This window comes from Phalacrocorax carbo, chromosome 6, assembly GCF_963921805.1.
Source record: "Phalacrocorax carbo chromosome 6, bPhaCar2.1, whole genome shotgun sequence".
NCBI classification, from domain to species: domain Eukaryota; kingdom Metazoa; phylum Chordata; class Aves; order Suliformes; family Phalacrocoracidae; genus Phalacrocorax; species Phalacrocorax carbo.
In genome coordinates, this window is record NC_087518.1 from 12,622,646 (window position 1) to 12,648,828 (window position 26,183).

Here is a 26,183-nt window from a genome sequence, read left to right on the forward strand (position 1 = left end):
GCACCCCGGGTACCCCGAGCGCCTCCTCCTAGGGGGCTGTTTCCGAGCAGGAGCCGTCCTTGCTGGGTAATGCACACCCCGCCCTCCGCCCCGAGCTGTGTCCTCTGGCAGCTGGGGTACAAAAGGGGTCTAATAATAATGACAGCGTAGCGGGCTTCCAGCAGCTGCCGGCCTGCAGAGAGCGGCCAGCGTGCGCCCCGATGCCTGCCCGACCCCGGTGCCTGCAGGGCTCCGGGGCAGGCCCGGCGGCTGCCACTCACGGCGCCGCACCGCCTCCGCCGCCGCCGCCGGGGGCCGGGCTCGAACCCGCGGCTGCCGCGCAGGGCGGGAACCGCGCCGCGCCGCCGCGCCCCAGATGTGGCGGGCGCCTCCCGCCTTCGCATCGTCCCGGCTGCGCCCGCGGCCCTGCGGGCAGAGCCCCGCGCAGGGCAGAGCCCCGGGCAGGGCAAGGAGCCGGTAAGCGCTGCGGGGGGGAGCGGGGGCTGGGTTTCCTCCTCCCGCAGAGGGGGACTTTGTTTTGTCCACCCCTCCTCCCGCACCCCCAGCCGTGACTGGGGCCTCCTAGCAGCCTCCTCTGCTCCCCAGATGTTGGGCAAGAAGAGGATTGATCCTACCTGGGGTAGTGCAGGGGCTTAGAGTGTTAGGGGCCCATCCTGAAAATGAGAGCATCGGAGAAACATCTTCCAGCGGTTAACCCAGATGGGTGCTGGCAGGGGGTGACGGGGAAAGATTTGGGGCACTGCCTGGGCCAGCAGAGGGGCAGGCAGAATGAATGACAGCTATATCAAGAAATGAGATGCGATGGCATGAAAAGGGTAACTGCTAACAATTTTGCATGTTTATTTTTTCTTGTAGGATGCTGTGGGGTTATGGCAGCTTCTCTGTAGATAGATCAGTCACATAGTGCATGCGTGTCAGCTGAGGTGCAAAAGGAAGAAAAAGTATCCGGATTAGAAAGAAGATCAAAGAATTATCTTGTTATTGAAGAGTGGTGGACAGCTAGCTGTGCTACACTAGGTGCTAGGTACTATGCATAGTATATACCTGTACTATCCTAGGTATGCTAGTCCTTTGCTGGACTGTAGGATGCTTGGGTATGAACTGCTCCCCTTTCATGGCTAGGGGTCAGCCCTAAAAAGGTTTGGATGCTGCTGGGCTTCTCAGTTCTCATAACTCCCAGTGTGAGAGCTGGTGGGTCCAGAATTCAGACTGTGTGTAGCACCTTCTGCATCCTTCTAGGTGTTCTCAGAGTGAGAGCCAGGATGCACAGCAAGCACTCCAGTGTGAACACAGGCCTAGGAAGAGATGCAATTACAGAAACGAGATTGATTTGACACTATACAAAGTTGAAGGTACACTATACTAGCGTTTGGGTCAGCAGAGCATCTAGGGGTTTGGGTGTAGGTGGTGGTTTGCCTTCAGGTTAGTGGAGTGGACAAAACACCAAAGGGTATCCTGTGTCTGACCCATCTGATGCCTCTTTTTGTTATCTCATTGTTTCTGACTTTGTTTTTCAGATAAACTCCGTGATTCAAGAAAGACACCATGAAAGGTGAGGAAGTTCGGCAGAGGAGAAAAGAGGGCAGGACTAGGAATGGAGAGCGATCCAGGCACAAAACAAAGAGCAAGGGCAAACGCAGAGAGAGTCGACTTGGCAGCCAGGAGGCAGAGGATGTCTCTCTGCATGCACAGCAGAAGCTGTCGGCTGAGGAGAAAGCGGCCATGGCAAAGTCAAAGGAAGAGTCAGCCATTGCAATTTGCCTGCAAGTGCTCCTGCCATACCTTCTAGCAGGGCTTGGCATGGTCTTGGCAGGCATGGTTTTGGATTATGTTCAGGTAAGGGAAAGAAACTGATCTGATGTACCTGACATGGGATAGGTGGGGGCCTTTTCTTCAGAGGCAGGGGATTTGCTCTGAGGATGGCAAAGTAAAGGAGGATTTGCAGCAGTTTTGCATGCCAACATGTCCTTCAAAGTTGGCTATTATGTACTTTTGTGCAGCTCTCAGGAGACAGCGTGTGGTGTTTTTCTGGCCCTTTTTCTTTGGAGATAAAAGACAATATGTTACTGTTACTAAAGAGCACACAGAGGATCTCAGGCATCTATGTAGGAAGATACAGTCCTGTGCAAAGATCTCACCTTGTTCCTGGAAAGAGGGTGGCTGAGCTGCAGCCCCAAGGGCTGTGGTGGCGTAGCACTTTCCTGCAGTAGATACAGCTGTGTCACTCCTGGGTGTAGCTCTGGAAAGTCCTGCATCCCCTGCTTCATTGCGCAAGGAGCCGGCCAGCTTAGCACTGTTAACACTTCATACAACCAGCCCAGACCAGCCTGTGCACCACATCCTTTTGTAAAGCCTTGTAGCAGATGACTCAAATCCTTGAGTCTTTTTCCAGTCTGATTTCTGATTCTGTGACAGTCAGGACCGGATCTTTCCTCCTACAGTACAGCAATACAGAGCTTTAAGGTAGTGGTGAGTACCTAATTTTAGACAGTTTAAAGCTGCAGTTAATTTCCAGAGTATAAATTGCTATGCCTTTGTACTCTAGGTGACACTTCTGTGTGCCTTTCTGTTAACCCATGTTATTTGATGAGCTAGCCATTGGGTCAGAGTGCCCTGACCGGTCTGATACAGTGGCACTGAAACCACTGTGCTTGCATTGACAACTTTCACAAATCTGGAGCTGTGTTCTGCTATTAGCCCTGGGCTGATCTCCCTAGGCTAGAAGAGCTATAAAGGCTTAAGAGTGACACAGTATCCTTAACTGACCTTAGCATGTACTCAGTACCCAGAATAATGTCTAGTCAGATCAGAAAACACCAAGGCAAATCTAGCCCCCAGTGGCAAACTACTTTTTGTCTCATTAGACATTATCCTGAGAGTCTTGAGCCTTGAGCAGCCACTTTCATTTTTATTTTTCAGACTGTTCAGACCTGACTAATGGATCTCTAACATTAAATGCATCTACTTCCTATGGTGAGATACTAAAGCATGAAATAGGTTGCAGATGGGTTTATGATGTTGGAGAAGCATTTTTCTTTCAATGTTCTTCCCTTAGAGTATTTTTTTTCTATGAAGGACTGGGCCACTAATATAAACAGAATGTGAAGCAAACCTCATACTCTTCTGAAACTGTAAAAGCCTGAGTTCTGTTTTATGCAAATAAAGACCTCACAAAGAGCTTTCGTTAGTAGTTAAAGCCTGGGAAATCAACCTATGCAACATCTCATAGGAAAAGCAGGCCTTTGGCAATTAGCACAGTGACTTTTCATGCACGGTCATGGACTATTTCAGCATGTGTCATTGTGGACTTGCTGCTGCTAGGAGCTGCCCTTCCTTTCTAAGCCGTTCCAGGCCTCTGCCCCTGCTGCTGCTTCTGTGGGGCAACAGGAGACCCTGCGAGGCTTTGGGCCCCAGGCCCTCTCTATCTACTTGCTCTCAATCTCTCCACATAAGCACTCTTCTCTGCCCTTTCCTAAAGCAGGGAAGAGAGGAGCAAGGTAAGAACAAAAATACACAGCCTGATCTGACAGAGAGCTAGCAGAGTAAGGAGTGATAGTACTCTAACAACTGGGACGTATAGTCCTAGAAAAGCATCATCCTCCCATAAGTCTAAGGAGTCAGAATAGCGCTGTCTGTTGCTAGCACTGCCATGTTGTAAGAGCACTCACTGGTATCCCTGTCCCTTCTTTACAGGGATGATAAGGCACATCTGAAAATATGTTATTTGGCACTTGTCATCTTTCTGTTCTTTTTTTATAGCGTGGCAGTGGATGGAGGTCCTTGATCAGGGTCAGGGCCCACCAGAGAGGCTGTTTCTGCTTTGGCTCCTCCAAGGCAATGTTACCTGTTGGGTAATTTGCAAGCGCAGGCATACAGTGTATTTGTGTGCAGAGAAGGGCAGCGGTGTACCTCCCTGGGTTTTGCCGTGATGAGTAGTGTGCAGCCATGAGGTGGGTTTTTTTTCCCCAACTAGTTATAATTGTTTCCCACATTGTTCAGCAATGCTCTTTTTCTTCTTAAACCTGATGCATCTCTTTGTGGACAAATATGGTACGTCTCTTTGCCAGGAAAATACGATGCATCTCTTTGCTGGAAATATGGTGTGGATCTTTATCAGAGGCTCCTTAAACGCGTAATAAAATGACCCAGTGTACACACACAGGTCACCTGAACCAATTACCTTCTCTGCATACTGATTTGTCGGTTGAAGGCTTTTTATGGTGCTTGCTTAGAAACAAAGAGAGCCTAAGCGTGATAAACTCATAAATCCTGCCAGGCTGATGCTTTAGTACAGGATGTGTGGCTTCTGTGGTTTTAATGCTATTTGAGTCATTCTGGCTCGTTAATATTTCCTTTACGTTAATGTTTCTGCCTGTCAGTAATCCAGCTGGCAGAAACAGTGGCATGTGGGACTAGGTATGAACATTATCAGACCTTTGAAAACCTGTAATAGTTGTCCAGAAATTGTCCTTTATTTCCTTGAAGCCTCTGTGAGCCTCTACACAGAACTGGGCCTTCATGCTGTCACTTCTCAGTTCCTGGCTTGTATAAAGAGGCTGGGTCGTGTGTGGTTATTACAGGATTTTTATTAACCTCCCTCTTCCAGCTATTGTGGCTTTTCTTTCCCAGTTAGATTAGCTGAAATGTACTCCCTTGTTAGCTTTCAGCTAAATGGACCGTTGTTAGGTGGAAGAGACACATGTACACACCAAGCCAGCTGCGAGTGGAGAAGGCTTTGGGGGTGGTACCAAAATATCAACCTAGAAAGCGGCAAAGGACAAGTCTGTCATCTGTAGCTAGGGCTTGTTTTCCACCCTGCCATGCCTGCAGAGAGATCTGCTGAGCCATCTCAGCCCATTAGGCTTCATGCTTTGGTTTGTGTGAATTCAGACCAAAAGAAACACACCATCCAAATGGCTGAGAGCTTCCTTAGTTCCTATTTATCTGCAAGGCAAAAGCCTGTTCTGTTCAGTCCAACCCTGCTGATGCATTTAGCTCCACGCTGGGGACCCTGTCACAAGGACAGAGTGAGTCCACAAGCCATGAATCTTTATGTCTCTCTGCAGAGAGTGTCAGGGAAGGGGTTGATCAGTACAAAAAGTGTTAGTGAGGCAATGTAATTTAAACACCAAATTTGAACTGGACTGAGAAACCTGTATCCTTCGTGCCTACCACTGAATACTTGCATTGACTTGTTTGCCTTCACTGGGGCATGGCTGGGTTTGAACCTGTGGTTGAATAGTGAAAAAGCTCAGTTGCCAATGTACTAAACCATTCCCATACCCTTCCATCCTAAAGTGTGCTTTTAAAGCTTTTTGACCCTCTGATCCAATTAGTTTGCCCAAATTAATTATTCGAAAGGAGCCCCAACAGAATGCCCTGACTCCTGCCCCACATGCATGACTTTGAGCTGAAGTCTTCACTGAGCAGGATACAAATCCTTTGGCTGCATGTGACCATGATACAGCTCTGGTTCTTGACCTTGTGTCCACTGTTTAACCATGGAGACTCTGAGGTGAGACCCCCTCTCTCAAAGACAGTATCTTCCTGGAAGCATGCAGAAGCAGTGTGTTTCACTTCGAGACGGGACACCAGCTCACAGCATGCCATGGAAACATTTACTCTTTCTCTCCCTTGCCTGCTGTGTAGTGAGATTACAGAGCTACCTTAAATAAGCTCTGGCTATGACTCTTATCTTGGTCTTTGCAAACTAGCAGAAAGTTGAAGTGATGACAGCAGATAAGGGTGTTCTCTTTTGAAGCTTATTGGCTGGTTCTCTGGATTTTTTTTTCCCCTGAAGGCCAGTCATTCAGAGGTATAGCTGCCATAGACTGATAGTTACATCCCGCAGACCACGGAGGGGACAAGAGGGGCCAGGGTCTAGAAGGGCAGATAATCTCTCATCAGCTGGTTTAGCTGTGTCACTTGCCTGGGGATGAGACCTGCGTAATACTGTCAGCCGTGAGAAGTGTGGACTCATGTTTTCCTTGACTTTTCTTCACCTTGAAGGACAGCAAAATGGATCCTGGTTGTTAACTCCCCACCTTCTTGGCCTTGGGACAGTGAGAAAAGTTCAGTGTTGCTTATGGTGGAAGTGAGGGAGCTGGGGCTGGTTCACAGCAGGCTTACATATTAAACCATCGTATCAAAGGCGAGCCGCAGTCTGACAAGAAATGTAACCTGAGGAGAAAGGACACTACTGCGTTTGAGCACGCTGAGGGATTCTTGCAGGACCTGTCACTCTTTCAGTGCTGTAGCCTGAGCAGGTCTTACTGGTTTTTACTGAAGTGGTGGGAGCCGAATGGGGTGTGGGCTCATTTCTATTCATCCACAGACGTCTCCACAATCTTCTTTTCTCTTTTTTAATTTCCCCCTGGATATAAATTGGAGAAATAGTGTCTGTCAAGTTTGCTGCCACCTGGGCTCAACCCAGCTGAATCAGTTTTGGAGGATACCCTTGCTGCAACCCTCTGGACGTGCTCCTAGGAGGAGAAGAAGCTAAAGCAATTTGGCATCGTTGCTGTAGTTTGAGGAAAAACAGTTCTTTTGACTTCAAAGAGAGCTACCAGAAGGATCCGTGTGATGTCCTGATCTCCCCTCATCTGCCTTGTTGAGCATGGGGTAACAGTGTTTGACCATGGTGGTCACCCAGTTACAGTTGGAACTGTGCTTCCATGGCAAGAAGCTGAGAGGTTTCACCTGCAAGTTGACCAGGTCAGCCAGTGGATTTCTCCCAGAGACTTCATTCTCCATTGCCTCCCAGATTTTCATGCCGTTCCTTCTGGCTGGCTTGGGCATGGTAGCTGCTGGCCTCTTGATGGATGTTGTTCAAGTAGGTACATGTGGTTAGGCAGCTTTGTAGTGCTAATTCACTGACCTTGAGTATTTGTGCGTTTTTGGTTTTGATGTGTGTGGTCCTAGCAGCCAGTCAGCAGGGTGGCTGTAGGCTTTTCCTGTGCTAGAGAGACACTATTCATCTTTGTTAGATCAGTACATGGGCTTCTTGTAAACCGGGATAGTGGCTTTCAGACAGGCTGCCTGACACTGCCCTCGGTGCATTAGACTGGGTGCTCCCTTTACTGTGTCTTGCTAAACACTATGCTGATGACTGCTATGAAGCAACTGGGATCAGACTGCAGCATATTTCCCTATTGCATGATATTATTTCTTTCCTTCAAAAACTGCTGATAAGGAGATCTAGGTCAGGGTTGTTATTAACTACCTGTCTCACTTAGAGGCAAGTTTATGCTTTCAGTTCTTTGCAAACAACCTCATGTAATCTTTGGTCTAGAAGGCATTTAGATACTGTGATGAGAGACATGCCAGTATAAAAAGATTAGCATTGCCTACAAACTGAGTGCATCTTGGCCGCATTCTGAAGCGGTTGTAAATTTGGGATAACTTCCATTGACTTCCAAGGAGTGCTGCTGGGTTTACGCTGTTGTGCCCACTACCAGAATCTATCCCATCTGTCTTTCCTTTGTACCAGCAGCACAAATAGAAATGCAAAGTTTGATCTAGTTTGGGCTTCTTATGCCAGTGGATTTACAAATCAAAAGGCTGGCAATGTTTCGCAAAGATATATCCTGCACTCTGAGCTCACTGGAGTACATTGGATTCTCTGGCATTAGTACCACAGCAGGAGCTAAATATGGATACTTGAGTGTTTGGAAAGACAATACCTTGCTGTTTTTTCTTGCATTGGGAGAAACAAAGAAGGCAGAGAAGTTGAATTAGAGGGCATATGAGGAATATCAAAGAAGGGTTAACTGGAGTGGCACATGCCTGTTGCTATGCTGTGTTTGTTGTCTCTACGTTGTGCTGTGCTTAGGCACAGACCTGTCTTGCAGCATTACAGAAGTTCTCAAAACTACCCAAGATGTTATGTTAATAGTTAGCAGTTATCTCAGAGAAGGCTAAAGACATAGTACTTACCCACCCCATACCCTTGGCAGGTGAAAAGGTCTTTGTCTAAAAGAAATTGAACGCACTTGCTAAGAATTGGGCTCCATTCAGAAATATACCTGTATTGTTGCATGTGTTCTTTAAAAATCAGAGTGCAGTCTATTTTGTGTATTTGTTCACTAGACTCCTAGAAATAGGGTCATGCATGAAGCACATTAATAGGGACTGTAGAAGTCGTCAGTCAGTGGGTTCAGCTCCCAGAGGAGGGAGCTAGTGCATTGGGAGTCACAACTGGTGTAGGAAAGATGTTCGGGAGCTAAGCTGCCATGGTATCAACGACCCCATATTTAAAAACAAAACCAGTAGCTGGGGAAATCCAGAGATCTTAGCCTTTAAAGTTTTGCATTATTCTTCTGTGCCTTTTTGTCTTTGAGCTGCTTATTTTAAGCTTTTCTTCCTGCAAGTGTGAGAGCTAGACTCACTGTCCTGTCCAAATAAATTTATTTGCTTGAGGCCAGGTACCATAAGACTCATACTGGTAATCATGAGGGCTCATGCTACTGAAACTACAGTTTTTTCTAGTCCAGGAGTATGTGATTTGCCCATTTTTCAGGGGTTGATCTGTCTGAGGAATGCTTTGCCCTATTTGCAGTGACTGCAAAACATTCTTAGGAAACTTCATGTCTGCCTTTGACAGGAAGAAACATGGGCAAGTTCAAAGATTGTATCTAGACCATACATGTGAGTTTGATGGTGCTGCCCTTGTTTTATTACATGCAAAATATCTTGAAATAATCTAGTCTGTGCTGGGAGTCCAGCTGGCACTCTCATTTGCAGGGCTGATGTTGTGGTAAAGAGGAGAACAAAGTGGAAGTTGCTTGTTTGTGTCCTATCAAACTTTTCAGGATTTTAGCAGTTTCTGATCTGTCCTGAGATGAAATCAAGAACTGAACATGTTACTGTTAAAAAAAAACCCCAAAAATCAACAAGAGAGATTTGTCTAGTTGACTCTAAGGCTCAAACCTGGGTCTCTCATACTGTCATAAAAGGATGCCCAAAGAAATCGCCATTTGCCATTTTCTCGTCTTGGTTGTGGAGATGATGCAGCCTCTGTACAGGACTGATGACATGGCATGGGTCTTTTCTTGCTGGATGTTTCTGCCTCTGCTACAGTGATCCTTGGCCAGCTGGTCGATCTGGATTCCAGGCTGGCTGGCATTGCTGAGACCTTTGAGGGCCCTGGCAGTGTTTGGCCAACTCTTTTCCGTAAGGTGACAAATCAGATTGAGACTGGGCAATCAGATTTCAAACCAGAGAATTCAGGAGGAAAGCTTCCCTTTCATTCTCCCCTTTCACACCAGTGCAGTGGGACACAGTCTAAATTAAAGTCACAGACATAAGATACTCCTGTCCTTTGTTAATAAAAGCCCATGAGATGATTGTAATTGAAAAGGATTTTGAATTGGCTTGTGTTTTATAGTCCAGGATCTTTTTGATCTTTCTGTTGGCTTGTTCAGGGCAATGGAAAATCTTCTGAGGTTTCTTAGCTGCTGCCATGGGAGGATGGGTGTCCTGGAGACGTGACAGGACATGGTTGGGACTGTGAGGACAGTGTAAGGAGGAACAGCAGGGCTAGACAGCAGCTGGGGAGACTCAGTACATCATAGCCTCTCTTCCTCTATGGGATCCCATGAGCAGATCCAGCTGGCATGGGAACCAGCTGCAGTGGATCACGGGGTAACCAAGTTTCTTCAGAGCTGATCTTTAGGACTGTAACTCTATTATGGGGACGTGAAGTGGGAAAGATTCTCTTTCTGGCTCAGTGTGCCTGTACAGGTTTTCAATGCTTCAGGGAATGGTTCTGTTCCTTCTAAGCCAGTTTTCATCTCAAAGGACAGAGGTGCTTCCTAGACTTAATCCAGCTGCCTTCATTCAGGCAGCTCCTTGCCTGCACAGCTCTAACCTGCCACATTCGTCTGCTCTTCCAGCTGACTGTCCTGCAAGGTGATGCAAGGGATCACCTGAGTATCCTGTATTTCTGCAGTCTCTAACACAATGAATTCCTGGCTACTGTGGTGTAAATCATTATGAATCTGTCCTTAGGCTATTGGTGAGTCACTAACGAGACTCAAAAGGAGGTAATAAAGTGGGCTTTTTTTATTAGTACAGTTGTGTGATTATTAATTGTTCAGAGCCTTTCAGTGGAATTATATGTAAGGGAGAGTCCCAAAAAATCATACCTCATACGCTGAAACTTATGGTATGATAAGGCTTGAGACCTGCAAAATTCATCATGAACATGAGGATTGGAGAGTATATTGATATGACAAAGACGTATTTACCAAAGGTGACATACACAGAAAATACAAAAAGTTGAATTTTTATGTTGCTTTTTATTTATATGTCTTTTTATGTGCAAAATATGCAAGCACTTAAGTATGAATGTCTACACACCTGTGTATTTTAAATGATTGGGGTTTTTTACATTGTGACTATGAAGTCTGTTTTTTCCCCTCTTTCTTTTGGAGATGTCAAAGATGTGTTTGGATCTTTATTCTTATTTAAAAAGAGAGGAGTGAGGGGGATTTGAATCTTTAAAAAAGGTGCCCACCCCTAGCTTTTCTCAGGTATTTAAGTTCCATGTTAACAAATTCAAACAAAATTCTGGTGTGTAGAATAAAGTGACTGTTCTTGTGTTGTCTGTTATTTACTCAACAGTACCATTTCGAAATGTGCCTGTTTCCAGGTCACCACTGCCAGAAAATTTGCCTTTTTATATTGATAGTAATGTCTTGCCTGTTATCTGCACCTCTGAGGGGTGTCCTGCACTGTGTGCTCAGGGCCGGCTCAGGCCCACTTTCATTCATCCTGACTCAGAAGGAAGCTGTGAGGAAGCTGCTGTGTCCCAGCAGACAGCCAGACCACCATCTTTTCACAGCTTCCCATGGCACAGGCAGAGCAAAACATCAAGCCGTTACACCCTGTATTTATTTCCCAACAGGCTGACAGCTGAATGTGTCAACATTTACTGAGTCTGGCCGGGCTCCTGGATTTTCAGGTTTATAGAATCCCAGTGGATGTGGAGAAGGTGGGCAGGGATCTGTTCATTTTGACATCTAGTGCCAGAACTCAGGACCATTGTATGATACTAGCCAGTGACAAGTTAGAATTAGTGAACAAGTTGATCATTCACATGATGTGTAGCTAAACTATGGAAGTTTTTGCCACAGGATGGCACATGTGTTGGAGGCGGGAGATTGGATGAGTACTTGAAAGAAAAATTCTTTGAACACTGGTAAGTGTGCAGAAAACCTCTGCCAGCTCAGTACCCTGTGGCATAGTCGTAGTCTGGAAAATACACAGGAGAATTATCCCATCTTATTGTTGTACCTCTAGATTCTTGCTTTGTACTCCTGAATTTGACTACTGGTGGAGATAAGGATAGGTTAGATGGACCTTTGGTCTGACTCATTGCAGCAGCTCTTATTTCCTTGTATTCTGCTCTTAGATGCTGGGCTAGTTGGTTTTACTTCATGGTGAGCTGCTCCGTACTGTGATTTCATCCTGATGTGAACACCTCTGAGTACAGTGGGATTTTTTCAACATCCCTGAATGCAGCGGGGTGAATGAATTATGATCCAAGGCACAGATAAATGAGAGAAGATGTGTTAATCAGTGAAGTTTCTTAAGGTTTTAGAATATTACTTGTTTTGCAGCTGATTCAACAGCTTTGTAAGGTTCAGCTTCAGAGGAGCAATGATAATCAAGATATTGGCCCAGCAGTTTGGGCTTATGGTGTATCTTAATTCAAAATCCTCTTTCCGGCTGTGCTGGGAGCATGCTTGGTAACAGGAAGATTTAGGAACTACCTGTGAAGAAGAGATACAAAAATCTCCTTCCCTCCCACCACCAGCCTTACATGCGTAGTTAGAGGTTTGGTAAAAAAAGACAGACACAACTTTTTGTTGTAGATCATTTCCAGATCTTTCTTTGTTCTTACGAGTCTGGATAGCAGTAGGCGTTCCTGTATCTAGTGTCAGTACAAGGGATGGAGAGCATGCTGTATTTCGTTTGGCTTGTGAACCCTAATTATTTTTCATGTTGTTCTTGGCTAATGCTAAAGGCACATTTTAATTTGTGGCTTTCCAAAATCTGCTGCTGCCCTCAGGAAGAAAGTTCCTTCCCTGTTAGGATAGTGATTTGCAGTGCATGAGATCAGAAAGAATATCGTAAGCTAAAAATTGCTTCCTTCAACCCCAAAATGCAACCACCCCAGGGCAGCATCTGCCCCTATGTATGCAGCAGACACCTGTAGAACAGGTGGCGAGGTGGGAACCCCCTCCCCTTTGAAGCAACAGCATTGGACTGGTCAGCATCACAAACTGAGGTTGTTGCCTTTGTTTTCTTCCAGCACTGGGATGTGTTTCGGACAATTACGGAAGTTTTCATCCTGGTTCCTGCCTTGGTTGGCCTGAAGGGTAATCTTGAGATGACGCTGGCATCCAGGCTCTCTACTGCTGTGAGTGTTGACAAGGTGGTTGTGGGGTGTGTGTGGGGACGGGGGGATTAGCAGGAGATGCCAGGAGATTCTGCCTTTATATAACCACACCATGTGTATGAGACATGCCCTTTTCTCCTAAGTAGAAACTAGTGGTGTGTGAGTGTTAAAATAATGTGTTTGCCCTCATTTTGTAACTGGAACAGAGAATTTCCATCTGTGCTTTGAAGGTGAATTAATCCCTCGGTGGTCAGTTGCTGATATCTGGGGCCCTGTGACACATGAAGGAGACAAAGCCAGAGCTCCACAGCTGTCAGCTTAAGTACTGGATTGCTTTTCTGTGGGTATTGATCTTTGAGAGACCCAGGGCTTCCCAGCAATCCTACCTTGGGGGGAGCAGACTGAGGCTTCTTGGGACCTGCAGTAGCTTTTGCTACTCTGGATTTGATTTCTCTTATCTCCCTAAGCAGTTTTGTTTACTTTGGGCTGTTTGTATTGCATGTCTCGAGATAAATTGGAGCTTAACAGAGCAATTTAGGGGGAATGAAAGATGAAAAATGGTTTAATTGATTCAGCTTTTGGTCTGTGTGCAATGCAGTGGATGTGCCCACTTCTGCTTTAGCTGGGTGCCCTGCATTACCTGTCCACCTCTATGTGACACTGGGACACTGGGCTGGAGCATGATGAAGATGTGTCAAGAAGGAAGTGCAGGAAAGGCTGGGAGATGCCAACCTGCACTAGGTGTCCCTGGCTTTAGCAGCCCCTTTTCCACAGGGACCAGGTGAAACTGCCTTCAGCAGCCACCTGTGTCACTGGAACAGGTTTTCAGGGTGTCTCTCTTGGCTCCTAGGCTAACACCGGACAGATGGATGATGCCCAGAAGCAATGGAAAATGGCCACCTGTAATTTAGCCCTTATCCAGGTGAGTCACTTCAGCTGAGGCTCTTTTCTCTTGCTATGCTGCAGCCCGACAGCATCTGTTCCCAGCAGTGCTGAATCCTGAGCTGTTGATTTGGGGCAGGTATTCTCAACAGAGTCAAGCAGAGCCCAGGACTTGACCTCCAATAAGGCTCTATGCGGCCCCAGAACTTGTAGTTTAGCTGCAAAACACATCTAGACAGTCATTGCCTTTGTGGACAAACTGAAATAATGAAAAAACCTCCTTTTGCAGGGGGAGCTGCAGCACAATCGTTGTTTCACAACAGCATCTAGATAAAGCCTGTCATTTACTGGCAGTGTTTGGGAATCAGCCTTGGGCAGGAGGGAGAGATGGGAGAAATGTGACTCTTGTAGCTCTTTCTGCTTGTTAAAATCCAGCAACCAGCCTAGAGGTTGCACATGGCAAGGCCACGGGGCTTGCAACATGCGCCTGTGTGCTTTCCCTTATCTCCTTCCACAGCTTTCAGCTTGCCGGGAGTGCTGTGTTGATGGGGAGCCCATTTTTGTGTTGACCGGGGCTATTCCTTTGCTGATGGACTTGGTGTCCTTTGCTGAAATGTTATCTGCCCTTTGCAGACCTCCAGAGTTTTTCTCCAAACTTTGTCAGGATTTTTTTGCATGTAGTGGAGCCTTACAAGGATGCTGCTTAAATACATAAGCAATCAGCATCTCTGCAAGGCTTAGCTGTGTGGAAATTCTGTGGTCACATGGAGCCAGGACTGTCTGGGAGCAGATGCAGATGATTGCTCACCAGCTGTCTTTTGGCCCACAGGTCCAGGCCACTGTGGTGGGACTTCTGGCAGCTGTTGCTGCTGTGATCCTGGGAGCCATCTCCAAGGGCTCTGTGGAGCTGAGCCAGGCTGCTGTGCTGTGTGCCAGCAGCGTGACTACAGCCTTCATAGCTGCACTTTCTCTTGGTAAGTTGTTTGGTTCCTCAGGTCAAATATACAGCACTCAGGTGTGGAATAAAGTGTCCCTTCTGCCAGGGGACCCAGCTGACATCCCTTTGGTCTGGCATGGGGAGGAGGGATGCAGGAAGCATTGGTCCTATGTCTGCTGCTTTAACCCCCTCTGCATCCTGCCTTTGCTTCTCCCAGGATCTGTTGTTTGCTGGGCTCTCGGCATCCACAGCAGCAATAAAATGTCCCACTTCACCTGACATGTGAAAAATGCCACATGCTATGCATGGGCGTACACGCACACACGCTTTCTCCATGTGTCTTGGGTGACATGTTAGTCATCTACACTGGCGCTTTCCTAGGGGAGAGCAAACTAAATCCTGCACAAAGCAGGATATTGAGAGTCTGTAGCAGACAACTCCAGACAACACTTGAGATGGACTCAGGTCACCCAATACCCTGCAGAGGATTGTGGCCAGCCCTGTGGCTTGCCTGCTGTGAGCTCTGAGGCAGGCAGCCCACTCCCCTGGCTATTCCCCTTGCAAGGGAAACCTGGCAGGCTGGGCAGATAGGAGCTGCTCTCTGTCGCCTGAAGATGATCAGTTTGTAGGTCTGCCATGTGAGGGCAGCATGGTACCCTGAATAGAGGGAGCTGGCAGAGTTGGATACAGCAAGTTTTCTAAATGAAAGGGACAAGTTAGACCAAGTGCATATCCTGAAGCTGGAGTCAAAGGGTGATTGTAGATGCCTTTGATGAAAAGCATGGGATGAGGCAGTTGTTAAAAGAGGAAAACAGCAGCCCAGCTTTCATTAAACTCTTCCCTTCAATCTTTCTGCTTGGTGTGATACAGAGGCTTTGCTGCCGTACCAACACAGGCTTTCAGCTAGCATTAGTTTCTTCCCTGGACATGGTCATAGGCAGCCTCTGTGTGGGTGTGCACAATGGGAAGCTATTTTTATGACCAGGAAAGGAAGCAGCATAAACTGGGTGGTGGGGAGGGGAGCGTGAGTGTCTGAGAGGGCTTTTGTGGAGAATGCCATGTTGTGTGAGGATGTATTTCTGTATGAGGCATGTTGTACCAGGGACCAGGGGAGGTGCACACACATGGTATTTCTTAGGGGTGCTGATGATCTTGTGCACGCTTAGCTTTGGTGGGCCTGTGTGAACAGGCACAGAGAGATTGTGAGCTGGAGGGAACACCAATTCTCAGGCTTCCTCTGGTGCATCCTGTCAGCCACGGAAGGACTTTGATGCACTTGTCCTGTGTCTTGTCTCAAGGCTGCCCTTGTTAGTCACACAGCAGCGGGGGCTGGCCAGCCAGAGTTTATTCCAGGTGGCTCTTCCACAGGCCTGTGAGAGATCTGATGGCTGAGGTATTCCCACATCTTCATCAGGGTTTGGGGTTTGTGCTCATTAACTTACCTGGGCAAGCAAAACTTCTCTCAACAATGCTGAAAAGCAGCTGAATTTTCCAGGTACAGCTCAGAGGGCGGGATGAGAGGGGTCCACTCTGGAGCTGCCCACAGCATCAGCATCCACCCAGTGCAAATTAAACCAGCCCCAAAGACTCTGGGACATGAGGGGTCAGTCTGATGGCCAGGCCGAAAGGCTAATTCAGGCTACTGTAAGGAAGCTCATTGCTCCTTGGGGGTTCAAACTTAGAGAAATTTTGGTCTAATATGGAAAATGTCTTTGTACTGTGAAATCCAGAGCAGGGGATGGCACCAGGAGGCTGCTGCATGCCTGCTGTATGTTTATCTATGAGTATGCTTCGTGCCTGGTCCTGCTTCAAGGCAGCAAAGATTAGGCTGCTCAGGAGGGGAGCTTCTACATTTGGGCCGCCTGCTGGTATCTCCTTTGATCCCTGGAATTTGACTGTGTGCCTCTGGGCCTTTAGTGCGGTTCATAAGGGCAGAGTCAATCCCTTCAGGTGGGTGAAAGCAAAAGGACAAATTCCTGGGGATGTCCAATCTCCAGCTGCATGATACTGCTACAGGCAATCTGCTTCTTGCTTTTCCCAGACCCCATGTCCCTCTGAGAACGAGAACAGCAGCTCTGGGGTGAAACATAGCAGGATATGTTCTCTGATGCCTGCTTTGTGTCTTCTGTAGGTCTGGTGATGATTGGTGTGATCATCGGGGCAAGGAAAGTTGGGATCAATCCAGACAACGTCGCCACACCCATAGCAGCAAGCCTTGGAGACTTGATAACCCTTTCCCTGCTGGCGGGAATCAGCAGTACACTCTTCAAATACATAGGTACAGTGTTTAGCAGAGATTTGCAGCTCAGCAAGGGAGTGATGAATCCTTGTGAAATTATTGCAGGGCACTTACCTATTTCTGGGATGTTTCAGAATGGAGGCTGTCATGCCACTGGCATAGAAAAATGACCAAAGATGCTTTTTCCAGGCTCTCTTAGGAGCGAACTGGAAGGCAGAGCCTAAGAAACGCAACGGGGGTTTGTCAAAGAAATGACCCAAATGTATTGCATAGCTTTGGAACAGAAGGTTGACATATGTGACGCTGACTCTGTTCCTGCATCTGTTGCTAGTCAAGCATAATGACTTTCTGTGCATGGGTAATAGCAGGTCTTTCCTCACAAAGCTATTTCAGGGTTTTAGCATTTGTAAAATATTCTTGTATCTTCTCATGTGGAGAGTCGTGGATGAACAAGATATTATCATCTTGGAGGTAGGGAGGCAGTGCTGCACTGTTTTATGCTTGCAGGACTCTGAGTAGGAGTTGTGGCTATGGGGTTAGCTGTGCTGCTGGTTGGCAAAAACCTGGGCACCTGTTGACACTGAAAAGCTCAGAACATGTTGCAACTTGGTGATATATGCCTGACTGTTGCTTGTAAAGTGCTAGGCTATTTACTGTGAGCCTAACCTAGAATAGAAACAGGAAAATAAAAATATCCAGCAAACTCAATATCATTTGAAACCCAAAATGTTGCTTCAGACTGAGCAGAAGCGGCGAGGCAGCTGTTCTCAGTTAGCATAACTCATTCCATATGCCAGCAAGTGAGGGAGTGGAGAAGGACACGTTGCAGGGAGAGGCCCATGAATTTCTTGTGTCCAGTCCTCCTTGAGCTTCCAAGGTGTGTTTTTTTAATAGGCTTTTTCCATGACGCCATCGCACCTGCCTCTGTAAAGCTAGTTTGTCTTTCAGTTGCTATGCCTCTGATAATATCTCCCAGGGAGCACGAGGCAGAACAACATGATAACCTCTATGGTTGTGACCAGAGAGCATTTGTGATGTTTTCAGGGTAGTTTAAATAGCCTCTTGAGATGGAAAGTACTCAGCACACAGACATCTAGTCATTGGGAGCAATAAGTGAAGCAGGGAGGAGGAAGGCACTGTTGATGGTGGATGAATAAATCTATTTCCCTCCCCAGTGTGTAGTAAGGGACAGTCATGCTGTGACAGGTTCTGGGTTCTACCAAAATGTATCCTTCAAAAATATGTGTGAGTCTGTAAATGTTGGAGTACTATGTGATGCAGCCCTGTCTCCCTCTGGAGAATACCCTTTTGCCAATGAAGATTTTCAGTTTTTTAAAAATCAACCCTGGTCCTTCCCAGTCCTGTGTAATGGCGATACAAACTGTGCCAAAGGGTTGCAGCTTGCTTATGGGCGGTGTGTGAGAGAATGTGTCAAAACTGGAATGTGGAGAATGAATGTCCGTTCATCCTAACAGGAGTCTTTCTGTGGGCTTTGATAAGGTTTGATAGACTCCAATGTTCTGTATCTGCATTACTTAAGAAGGAATTAATTGTCGAAAACAACAAGGGGGTGGGGAGAGATCCAGTACAGCAGCTAAGTCTGTCATACAACCCATGTGCCCTAAATGACTCCAGGTGGCAACGTGCGCTGACAAAACAGCAACTATTTACTCCCCAGAGTGTTTGCATTTCAGTGCCAACTAAAGCTGCACGTAAAGAGTGCACCTCTTTGTGTAAGAGCCCTCGATTCATGGAAGATATCACATCACTGCTATCTCATCCAGGTAGCCCGAGGCCCTGGCAATGTCATGTTGAAAAATGCACACTTTGAGCCTGCTTCATCTCCCAGATTACCTGCAAAGTCTGCGTTACAACCCACTGGCTTTGGCCCCAACAGAGACCAGATGGAGAGCTTTGTTGAAGACGCATTTTTATATCAAAAGGATTGGCATCATCCCTATTGCTTGAAGGTGTTTCTCATGCTTCTGAGTCATGTTTATTTTCTTTTAGTGCTGCACATCTACTTATTTTTTAATTCCTTTGCTTCTAAAGGTCACTTCAAGGTTATGCCCCTACCGAATGGAAAAAGCACCTAAAGGAAACTCATGTAAGCTAGGACAAAAGAAATCCTGGATCTTAACTGGCTTATACGTGCAAAAGAGCATTTGTTCCTATAGAGCAGACCAGCTGCTCAGCAATTCTGCTAGCTTGCCACCAAAAGTACCTATTACCTATTGTTTTAGGTGAAGGCGTAAGGTGTCTGTCGTAAGTGTGATACAGCTTGCACGCAGAGTTTCCCCCTTGCCCTGCCGTTTGATTTGTACCCTGAAGCCAGAAATTTTTTAACTTTTTGTCTTGCTTAGTTGGAGATGGAATTGGAGACTTGCTCATCTTCAAATATAACTTGCTTTGAATCCTGCTGATTTTCAAATAACATCCTCTAGCAGTGAGTTTCAGGGATTAATTATGGATTTCTGTGGTGGAGTGAGGTGGCTGTGTGGGGAATATCTTGGTTTATGTGATTTTTCTGCTAACATAACTCAGTCTGAGCGAAAGCCATGCTGCCTTTCGTCCAGACTTTGTGCAATATGATTTTGGCAACATGTGAAGCCATGGGCATTTAATTCAAGATTTCTTTTCTCTGCTAGATATGAAATACCTTTCTCCTCTGATCTGTGCTGTCTTCATTGTCATGATCCCTCTCTGGGTTGCTATCGCCAAGCAAAGTCCTTCCCTCGCTGAAGTCCTGAAATCTGGATGGCAGCCGGTCATTGTTGCGATGAGTATCAGCAGGTAAACCAAGGAACTGCTCCTGAGCCCACATGCATATGCATGCTGCGGAGAGAACCTGTGCTTATTTAGAAAGCCATCAAAAGTGAAACTGGACGGACAGCAGAAGAGTATTTGTCCAGTGCGGCTTAGCCATTGGTGGCCCTCCGACAGGCTGTGAGATAGCAGCTAAGGAGCCCCCAAATGACTGGAAAAAGAAAGTCATCATTTTAAGTCTCACTCACACATCCATGCACCATGTAAGTGCAAGCCAAGAAACTGAAAAGGGAGATGATGACCTTCACAAATTGTCAGACTTCACCCTCATTTTTATCCAGCTGTAAAGACAGAAAACTGGTGAATGTAGAGTCAGGTAGTTCATTCCCGCTATGCAACATCTTTCAGACCCACCTGAGATCTGGGAGAGAATTTTTTAAAACTGCTAAGACCAGTATGGAAGTGTAGCAAAACTCCTGGGGAGGATGATGAAGCCACTGCTATTGGTTTTGCTCAAGGGTGGGCAAGGGGGTCTTCGTAATCTCATTATGCCATTAACAAAAACTGTAAGGCTATCTGTTGGTGAAAACTGAGCTGTAGAAGGAGTAAATGGGGAATCGTCCAGCCCTGGCAATGGGGAAGAAGCAGTAAGTCATCTGTGTGCTATTTTCACAGCATAGGAATTGCCCTGGGAAGAGGGATTGATCCACCCTCATTGTCTGTCCTTTTTTAACAGCATTGGTGGGCTCATCTTGGACAAAACTGTAACTGACCCAAACTTTGAAGGCATGGCAGTTTTCACACCTGTGATTAATGGTAAGTTGGGCAGGGGGGATTATACACCTGCTTTTACTTATACCTCCCCTCCTCCCCAAGGGTTATCATATCCACTGTTGCCCCTACACAGCGGTCTGTGTTCAAGTCCTTGCTCCCATCACGAGTGGAAGTGAAGCTACATCCCTGCTTACTCATATCTTGAAGCATCTCTGGAGCAAAATAGCAGGCAGGGCTGAAAAATTCTGGCAGAGCTGTGGGAAAGGTTAACAGCACCTGATAGCTGTCTCCAAGAGCTACGTCGACACCTTTACTTTCGTAACATCAAACCTACTAAGGATGTCACAATAAATCCATTTTCCTTGTTTCTCTCCACTCAGCAATTTGAGCTGTGCAATCATCTCCTATACAGATTGTTGATAAAGATTAATATATTAAGTTTACACGTGTGTGTATATATAAAAAAGATTATATATATGGATTATGTATAGGGATTTTTAATATATATCTCTCTCAACATTTTCATGTGTATATTTCTATTGGTTTGAAGCCTCACAGTACTTTTATACGCACACATAGCTGTACAAACTGCTGGGGATCCTGGCAGCACTGAGGATCCACTGGGTTATTTTTTCTGCTGTTGTAACATTCATGCAGGCCAGGCCCATGCCAGGGGAAACCCACGTTCTTAGGGCAGGCTTGGCCTCATGCCACCCTCAAAGCGTCGTATCCTCTTGCAGTGTCAGAAGGTGTCACCCAGCTGTCACCTTACTGCATCTGCATGAAGACAGCCACCTTGCTGACAAACTCTTTCCAGCATGGTCAGCCGAAGAGCCTGATTAGGAAAGTACGTCAACAGCAATTTAGTTGAACAATGATTGACCCAGACGTCGCTCTGTGGGGGCGGCTGACCTGTTCGGCAGATCTGATGGCAGAGTTAACGCAGTGCTCTGTGTCTTTGCATAGGTAGCTCTTCACTTTGCATGTGCAGGGGAGCCCTGCAAAGTGTGGCTCCCATCTTGAGCTATATTGAGCTCATCTTAGTATTTTCACTTTGATTCTGCTCTGGCAAATGTCACGTTTAATGATGGAGCATTTCCTTCTTCAAGGAAGGGAAAACATGAAAAGCCCCTAGGATCTGGCTCACCGTTATCTTTTCTGTGGCATTTCTACCCTGCAAATACTCAGGGTGGTGGAGGTTTGCTCCAAAGATCATCATTCCTCTATTTTCTCCTGGAAAATGTAGCTGCTTTTTCATGTTTGCTAGAATTAATCAATCTGGAAGGAATTAATTGCCTTTTAATTACCTAACATATTTGGGCTTTGATTCATTCTCATATGATTCCTTCTTATTTAACAAGTGTGTTAGATGCCTTCAGACAAACCTATAATCATTCTCTGTGATGTCTGTTGTTTTTTAAACAATAATGGCTCTCTGGATGAGTAAATCCAAGAAGTGTCTGTGAGCGGCATCTGCCATTGCCTACAATGCTTTCCCCAGGTGTTGCTCACAGACTGCGTCAAACCAGGTGCGATTACATCATCTTCAGAAGCCATGTGGCATTTACAGCCGGTGGTGGGGAGCAAGGGAAAATGTTTCCAATAAAGCACTCAGAAGGAGATGATCACTGGAGCCTTCCTGATTTTTAAGAGCTGTTCCTGCCAAGTGAATAGCGCAGCATCACCATGACATGTGGGATCAGGTTTTCTCTTCCCCTCACTGCTGCTCTCAGTGAGCTTGTAAGTGAATGCAGATTGACTCACCTTGGGCTATGTTTTAGACTAATGTTTCCTGCAGCAGTGAAGGTGGTTTAGAGGTTTCCTGTGTTTGTTCTCATAGGTGTTGGAGGGAACCTGGTCGCCATCCAGGCCAGCCGTATTTCCACATTCCTGCACTTCTGGAGCATGCCTGGAGTTTTGCCATACAAGATGAGGCAGAATTGGCCCAACCCATGCACCACATTCTTCTCATCAGGTAGACCTTGAACGCTAGGTGTCCATGTCTCAAGGCCTGTCATCACAGATAGCTCCTTTATCAAGCCTGGTTGGCAAAGGACTAGGTGGGTTTCAAAGGCAGAACTCCCTTTCCCCCTTACAGGGAAGATATTCAGATCAGAGAGGAAGCGCCTTTGCAGTGGGCAGCTTTTAAAAAAGCTTGTGGTATACTTGCTCACTGGCATGCAAAGAAACTGGCCCTCAGGGAGCACTAAAGAAAGTAATTGAAAAAAAGTCTCAGATTTGATCTAATAGAGAGTCATTTTAACCATGGCCAGCCTAGAGTCATCACCTGTGGACAGTGGGGTGAATAGAGCATAACCTTGCTGAAAAGCAGCAATTCCTCCATCTTCAGCAATGGATAAGCCTAAGCATCAGCAAAACTGGACTTGGGTCTGTTGTCTTTTGAGATTGCAGGTTCCTCTTGATTTTCTGTGCTAGGTTGGGAGTTACTGCTAAAACAAACCAAAAACTGGGAAAGTGGGTTGCATCAAGGCAGAGCAGAAGCAGTGGGAGGCAGAGAGCAGCTGAGAGGATTGTTTGGAAGAAGTGGAGTGGATCAGCGTGGAACACATCTTTGGCACATAGTTTCAGTGCTAGACAGAGCTTCTGGGCTGATACTGCAGATGCTCCAGGTTTCTGCATGACCTAGAAAAGGCATTAGCCATGTGGTTGGTGGGAGGGGACAGCCCCAAGTCTATGCATTAAAACGTGCAGCTGTGTCCTGTCCTCCTTCCACTGTCTGTAAGCTGCTGTCATTGCTGTTTCTGTCTCTGTCCTCTGCAGAGGTGAATTCCAAGTCAGCCCGAGTCCTTTTCTTCCTGGTTATCCCGGGGCACCTTGTGTTCCTCTACACCATCCATCTGCTGCAGGGAGGCCACACGTCTCTGTCCTTCACCTTTGTGATGTTATATCTGACTGCTGCTTTGCTGCAGGTAAACCCCAAACTCTCATCCAAAAGGAACCTTTCAGACACAGTGAAAACAAATCAGTCTCCAGGCTAAACAGGAGTCACAGTAAAACTTCCAGCAGGTTTCCCCACTTATTTTGGAAACTAGTTTCACATATCATGCTGAAGACCTAGGGATCCCTCTGGGCAGGGCCATATGGGCAAAAGCGAAGGGAAAACCCAGGCCTAAGAAGTTTATCTTCAAAAGTAAAAGTTCTGGGTAGGCAATGGGCAGTTCATCCGATCTGTTCTGCCTGTTCCCTTTCACTGTTTTGCCTGCCCTATAAACTTTGTTGTCTCACTGAGAAGTGCATGCGGCTGTTGCTTGAACTCACAGAGGCTCTGACTTCACTTGCTCTTTTAAATCAGTGATTCATTAATGTGCAGGGTGAGGTAGCTGACTTGTCGCTTTGCCTTACAAGCAGCCTCATGTCTGTGGGTGAATTCCTTGCATGTGTAAACAATCAGTTTTTCTCGACCTTTGCACAACCCTAAGCCCAGCAGCATAGCCACAGTTGTAAAGGAAAATATTTATTCTTCTCTTTATGCATCGAGGTGACTCCTCAACCAGAGCCAAGCATGAAAATACGCAGAATAAATGACAGGGTAGCGCAGAATCCCAGCAACACCAATGACCCTGAAAGATTCCCATGGAGGCCAATGGAGGAGAATACGCTCAGCCTGATTCTTCCTTCTCCTCCATTATACTTTATAAAGAAAGATAGAAAGAAAGAGAGGGGGAAGTTTGGGTCAGCTGGAGGAAGCCCAAAGAGAAAGATCAGAGGCCTAGAAAACATGACCTCAGAGGAATGTTTGAATGGACTGGGGTTAGCTAGTCCAAAGAAGAGAGGCTTGAGAAAAATCTGGTTAACAGCCTTTTGAACTACCAAGTTTCTGTAGGGAGGGACAGAATAACATTTTCTCTGTGGTCACTAGGGATGAAACATGAAATCATGGGTTTCAAATGGAAGAAGGGAGATTTATGTTAGACCTTGGGAAAAACAAGAACAGAAAAAAAGAGCTGTAGAACTGATTGCTTAGAGTGTGGAATCTCCATCTTTGAGGGTTGTTTAGCATAGGTTAAACGAACGACCTTCAGAAAAGATGTGGGCATATTTAATCCTGTATTGAGGCAGAGGAATGGCCTATATAAAACTCTTGAGTTTCCATCCAGCTTTAGTTTCTGTTATTTAATTTGCTTCCCCCATCTCTCCTCCTCCCTCTCCCCGCACCCAACTTGCAGTTTTCACCTTTAGAAATGCCGCCTCTGGCTTTGGTTCCTGTTGTGCTGCGGTCTCCTATGGAGGGACAACAGATGTGGGGTGCAAACTCTCTCCCTTCTTAATTCAATTAATGAGACAGTCTTTAATCTTTAACTGAAGTATTTTTTTCCTCCGTCTGTTTATCAGAATCAGGAATGAAATAGGAATTAAAAGAAATCACAACAAAGATATTAAAACTGTTGAGATGAAAAAAAAAATATTTTCTTTTTTTAACGTGTCAGTGCTGCTTGGGATAACTTTTATGTAAAAACTGCCTCAAACTCCAGTTGTCCACTGAGACTTTTAGGAAAAACAAAGTAGACATGATCTGAATTTCTAATGGGAAAAAGAAGGATGAAGAGAAAAAAATCTGGCTACAAACTTGCCCTTTGGGGCTGCCTTTGTATTCGCACTGATGGATTGAATGGGAGCACTCCCATTCATGGGGTAGGAAGTGGGAACCGTACCTTTGGGAGGTGCTGTTGGTGTGGCCAGAGTCCTGTTTTGGCCACACAATGCTGAGGAGCAGTTCAAGTGTGGTCCCATGCTTGTGCTGGCAGCATGGGGCCGTGGTACCATGGGTGATGCCAGGCAATGCAGTGCCCGAGGGCATGAGCCACCTACGCCCGTCCCAGTGAAGCTCCATCCATAGAGAAATGGTGGTTCTGCAGGGAAGGTGTCAACGGTCAGCAATCCCCATTAGCTCTGGTACCCTGGCCGTGGGCCATGTAATTTTGGCTGTGAGCTGAGGGAGGCTGTGTGTTATCTTGCTGCCTCACACCAGGGCCTGTCTTGCCTCCTCTTAGGTGGGAATCCTGCTCTACGTGGCTGACCTAATTGTGCGCCTGATGTGGAGGAAGGCGCTGGATCCGGATAATTTCTCCATCCCCTACCTCACTGCCCTGGGGGATCTCCTGGGCACCGGATTCCTGGCCGTCTGTTTCCACCTGGTTTGGCTTGTCCATGGTGCAGACATGAACCTGGGGAACTGAGAGACCATGTGCTGCTCCGCATCACTTATGCGACACAGTGCTTTCCTCTGGGACAACAGGGTACTTGGCGATGAGTGCTGGGTCCCCAGCTGGATTTGGCCTCCCCTGCCGCCCCTGATGCCCCATCTCTCCTCCCTGTCGTGCCTTACTGCTGGGCTCACCCGCCCTGAGGAACGAGCACCCACAGCAAGCTGGTTTTAAGCTGTGCCTGCTGCTCGCACCTGTGCCTGGCAAACAAGGTGTTAAGGAGCATTTGGGCCATTTGTAATGAATGAGCATTTTGATCGGTTTGACACAGCCCAGGCTGCTCCAGAGCCTGCTGAGGTCACTGCATCCAGTCCTGCAAGTGGATGTCGCAACCTCTCTGTCGGACTCTGACTTCCCATCAAAGGAAATTCTTTATTTGCCCCCCTTTTCTCTCCCAGAACATCCATGGAGGAGGAGAGCAACCAGGTCTTTAAACGTGTCTCGTCTCCATCGCTCAGACGCTCAGGATCTGACGCAGTGAGCTCCTTGCTGGCTTGCACCCAGCAGGAGGTTATCTAGGCGTACCGCCTACCTGCCCTGGCAGTGTCACTGCTGTCTGACCGACAAACTGCATTGATTGCATTTTGGGGTTAGGAAGGTTTGTTTTTACGGTTTATGAAATGTCCAGTAGTTAAAATGTTTATAGAAACACACACACAAATAAAGTGGTTAAAGAAGGTAATGCGGAGGATTGGGGACTGTTTTTTCTTGCTGTGGCTCTGCCTGTTTCTAGTTCAGACTTGTCAGATAGAACTTCTTTCTCACTTCTTTCTCATCCATTCAGGATTGGACAACTCAATTTTAATAGGGCTTCAGGAAAATCAGTGTTTACTAACCAACAGCAGCTGTTTTGCAGCCCACATGTTGCAGGCTAGAATTAAAGCCCATTCCCTCTCCCACAGTTGCCATCTACTCATTAACAATTGCTCTGTGATGAGTCTAGAATCTGTGTGCGTT

The 26,183-nt window shown here is 46.6% G+C and overlaps 2 protein-coding genes across 5 annotated transcripts in view; one reads left to right on the plus strand and one right to left on the minus strand.

Annotated features, from left to right (window-relative positions):
* Positions 1–26,183, minus strand: part of TMEM43 (transmembrane protein 43) — a 481,635-nt gene that overhangs the window by 345,079 nt on the left and 110,373 nt on the right. The window lies entirely within an intron of this gene.
* On the plus strand, positions 310–25,908 carry SLC41A3 (solute carrier family 41 member 3). 4 transcript variants are annotated; one of them, XM_064453728.1, is made up of 11 exons: positions 310–456; positions 1,518–1,836; positions 12,317–12,424; positions 13,254–13,325; positions 14,115–14,259; positions 16,354–16,500; positions 19,110–19,254; positions 19,964–20,043; positions 21,842–21,976; positions 22,783–22,931; positions 25,014–25,908. In XM_064453728.1, exons 2-11 carry the CDS (start codon positions 1,546–1,548, stop codon positions 25,197–25,199), a joined length of 1,458 nt encoding a protein of 485 aa, XP_064309798.1. In that variant the 5' UTR covers positions 310–456; positions 1,518–1,545; the 3' UTR covers positions 25,200–25,908. The 4 variants fall into 4 exon arrangements, with proteins under 4 accessions (XP_064309798.1, XP_064309800.1, XP_009507499.1 ...); XM_064453730.1 differs by lacking the exon at positions 310–456 and adding an exon at positions 1,268–1,352; XM_009509204.2 differs by lacking the exons at positions 310–456; positions 1,518–1,836 and adding an exon at positions 4,873–6,832.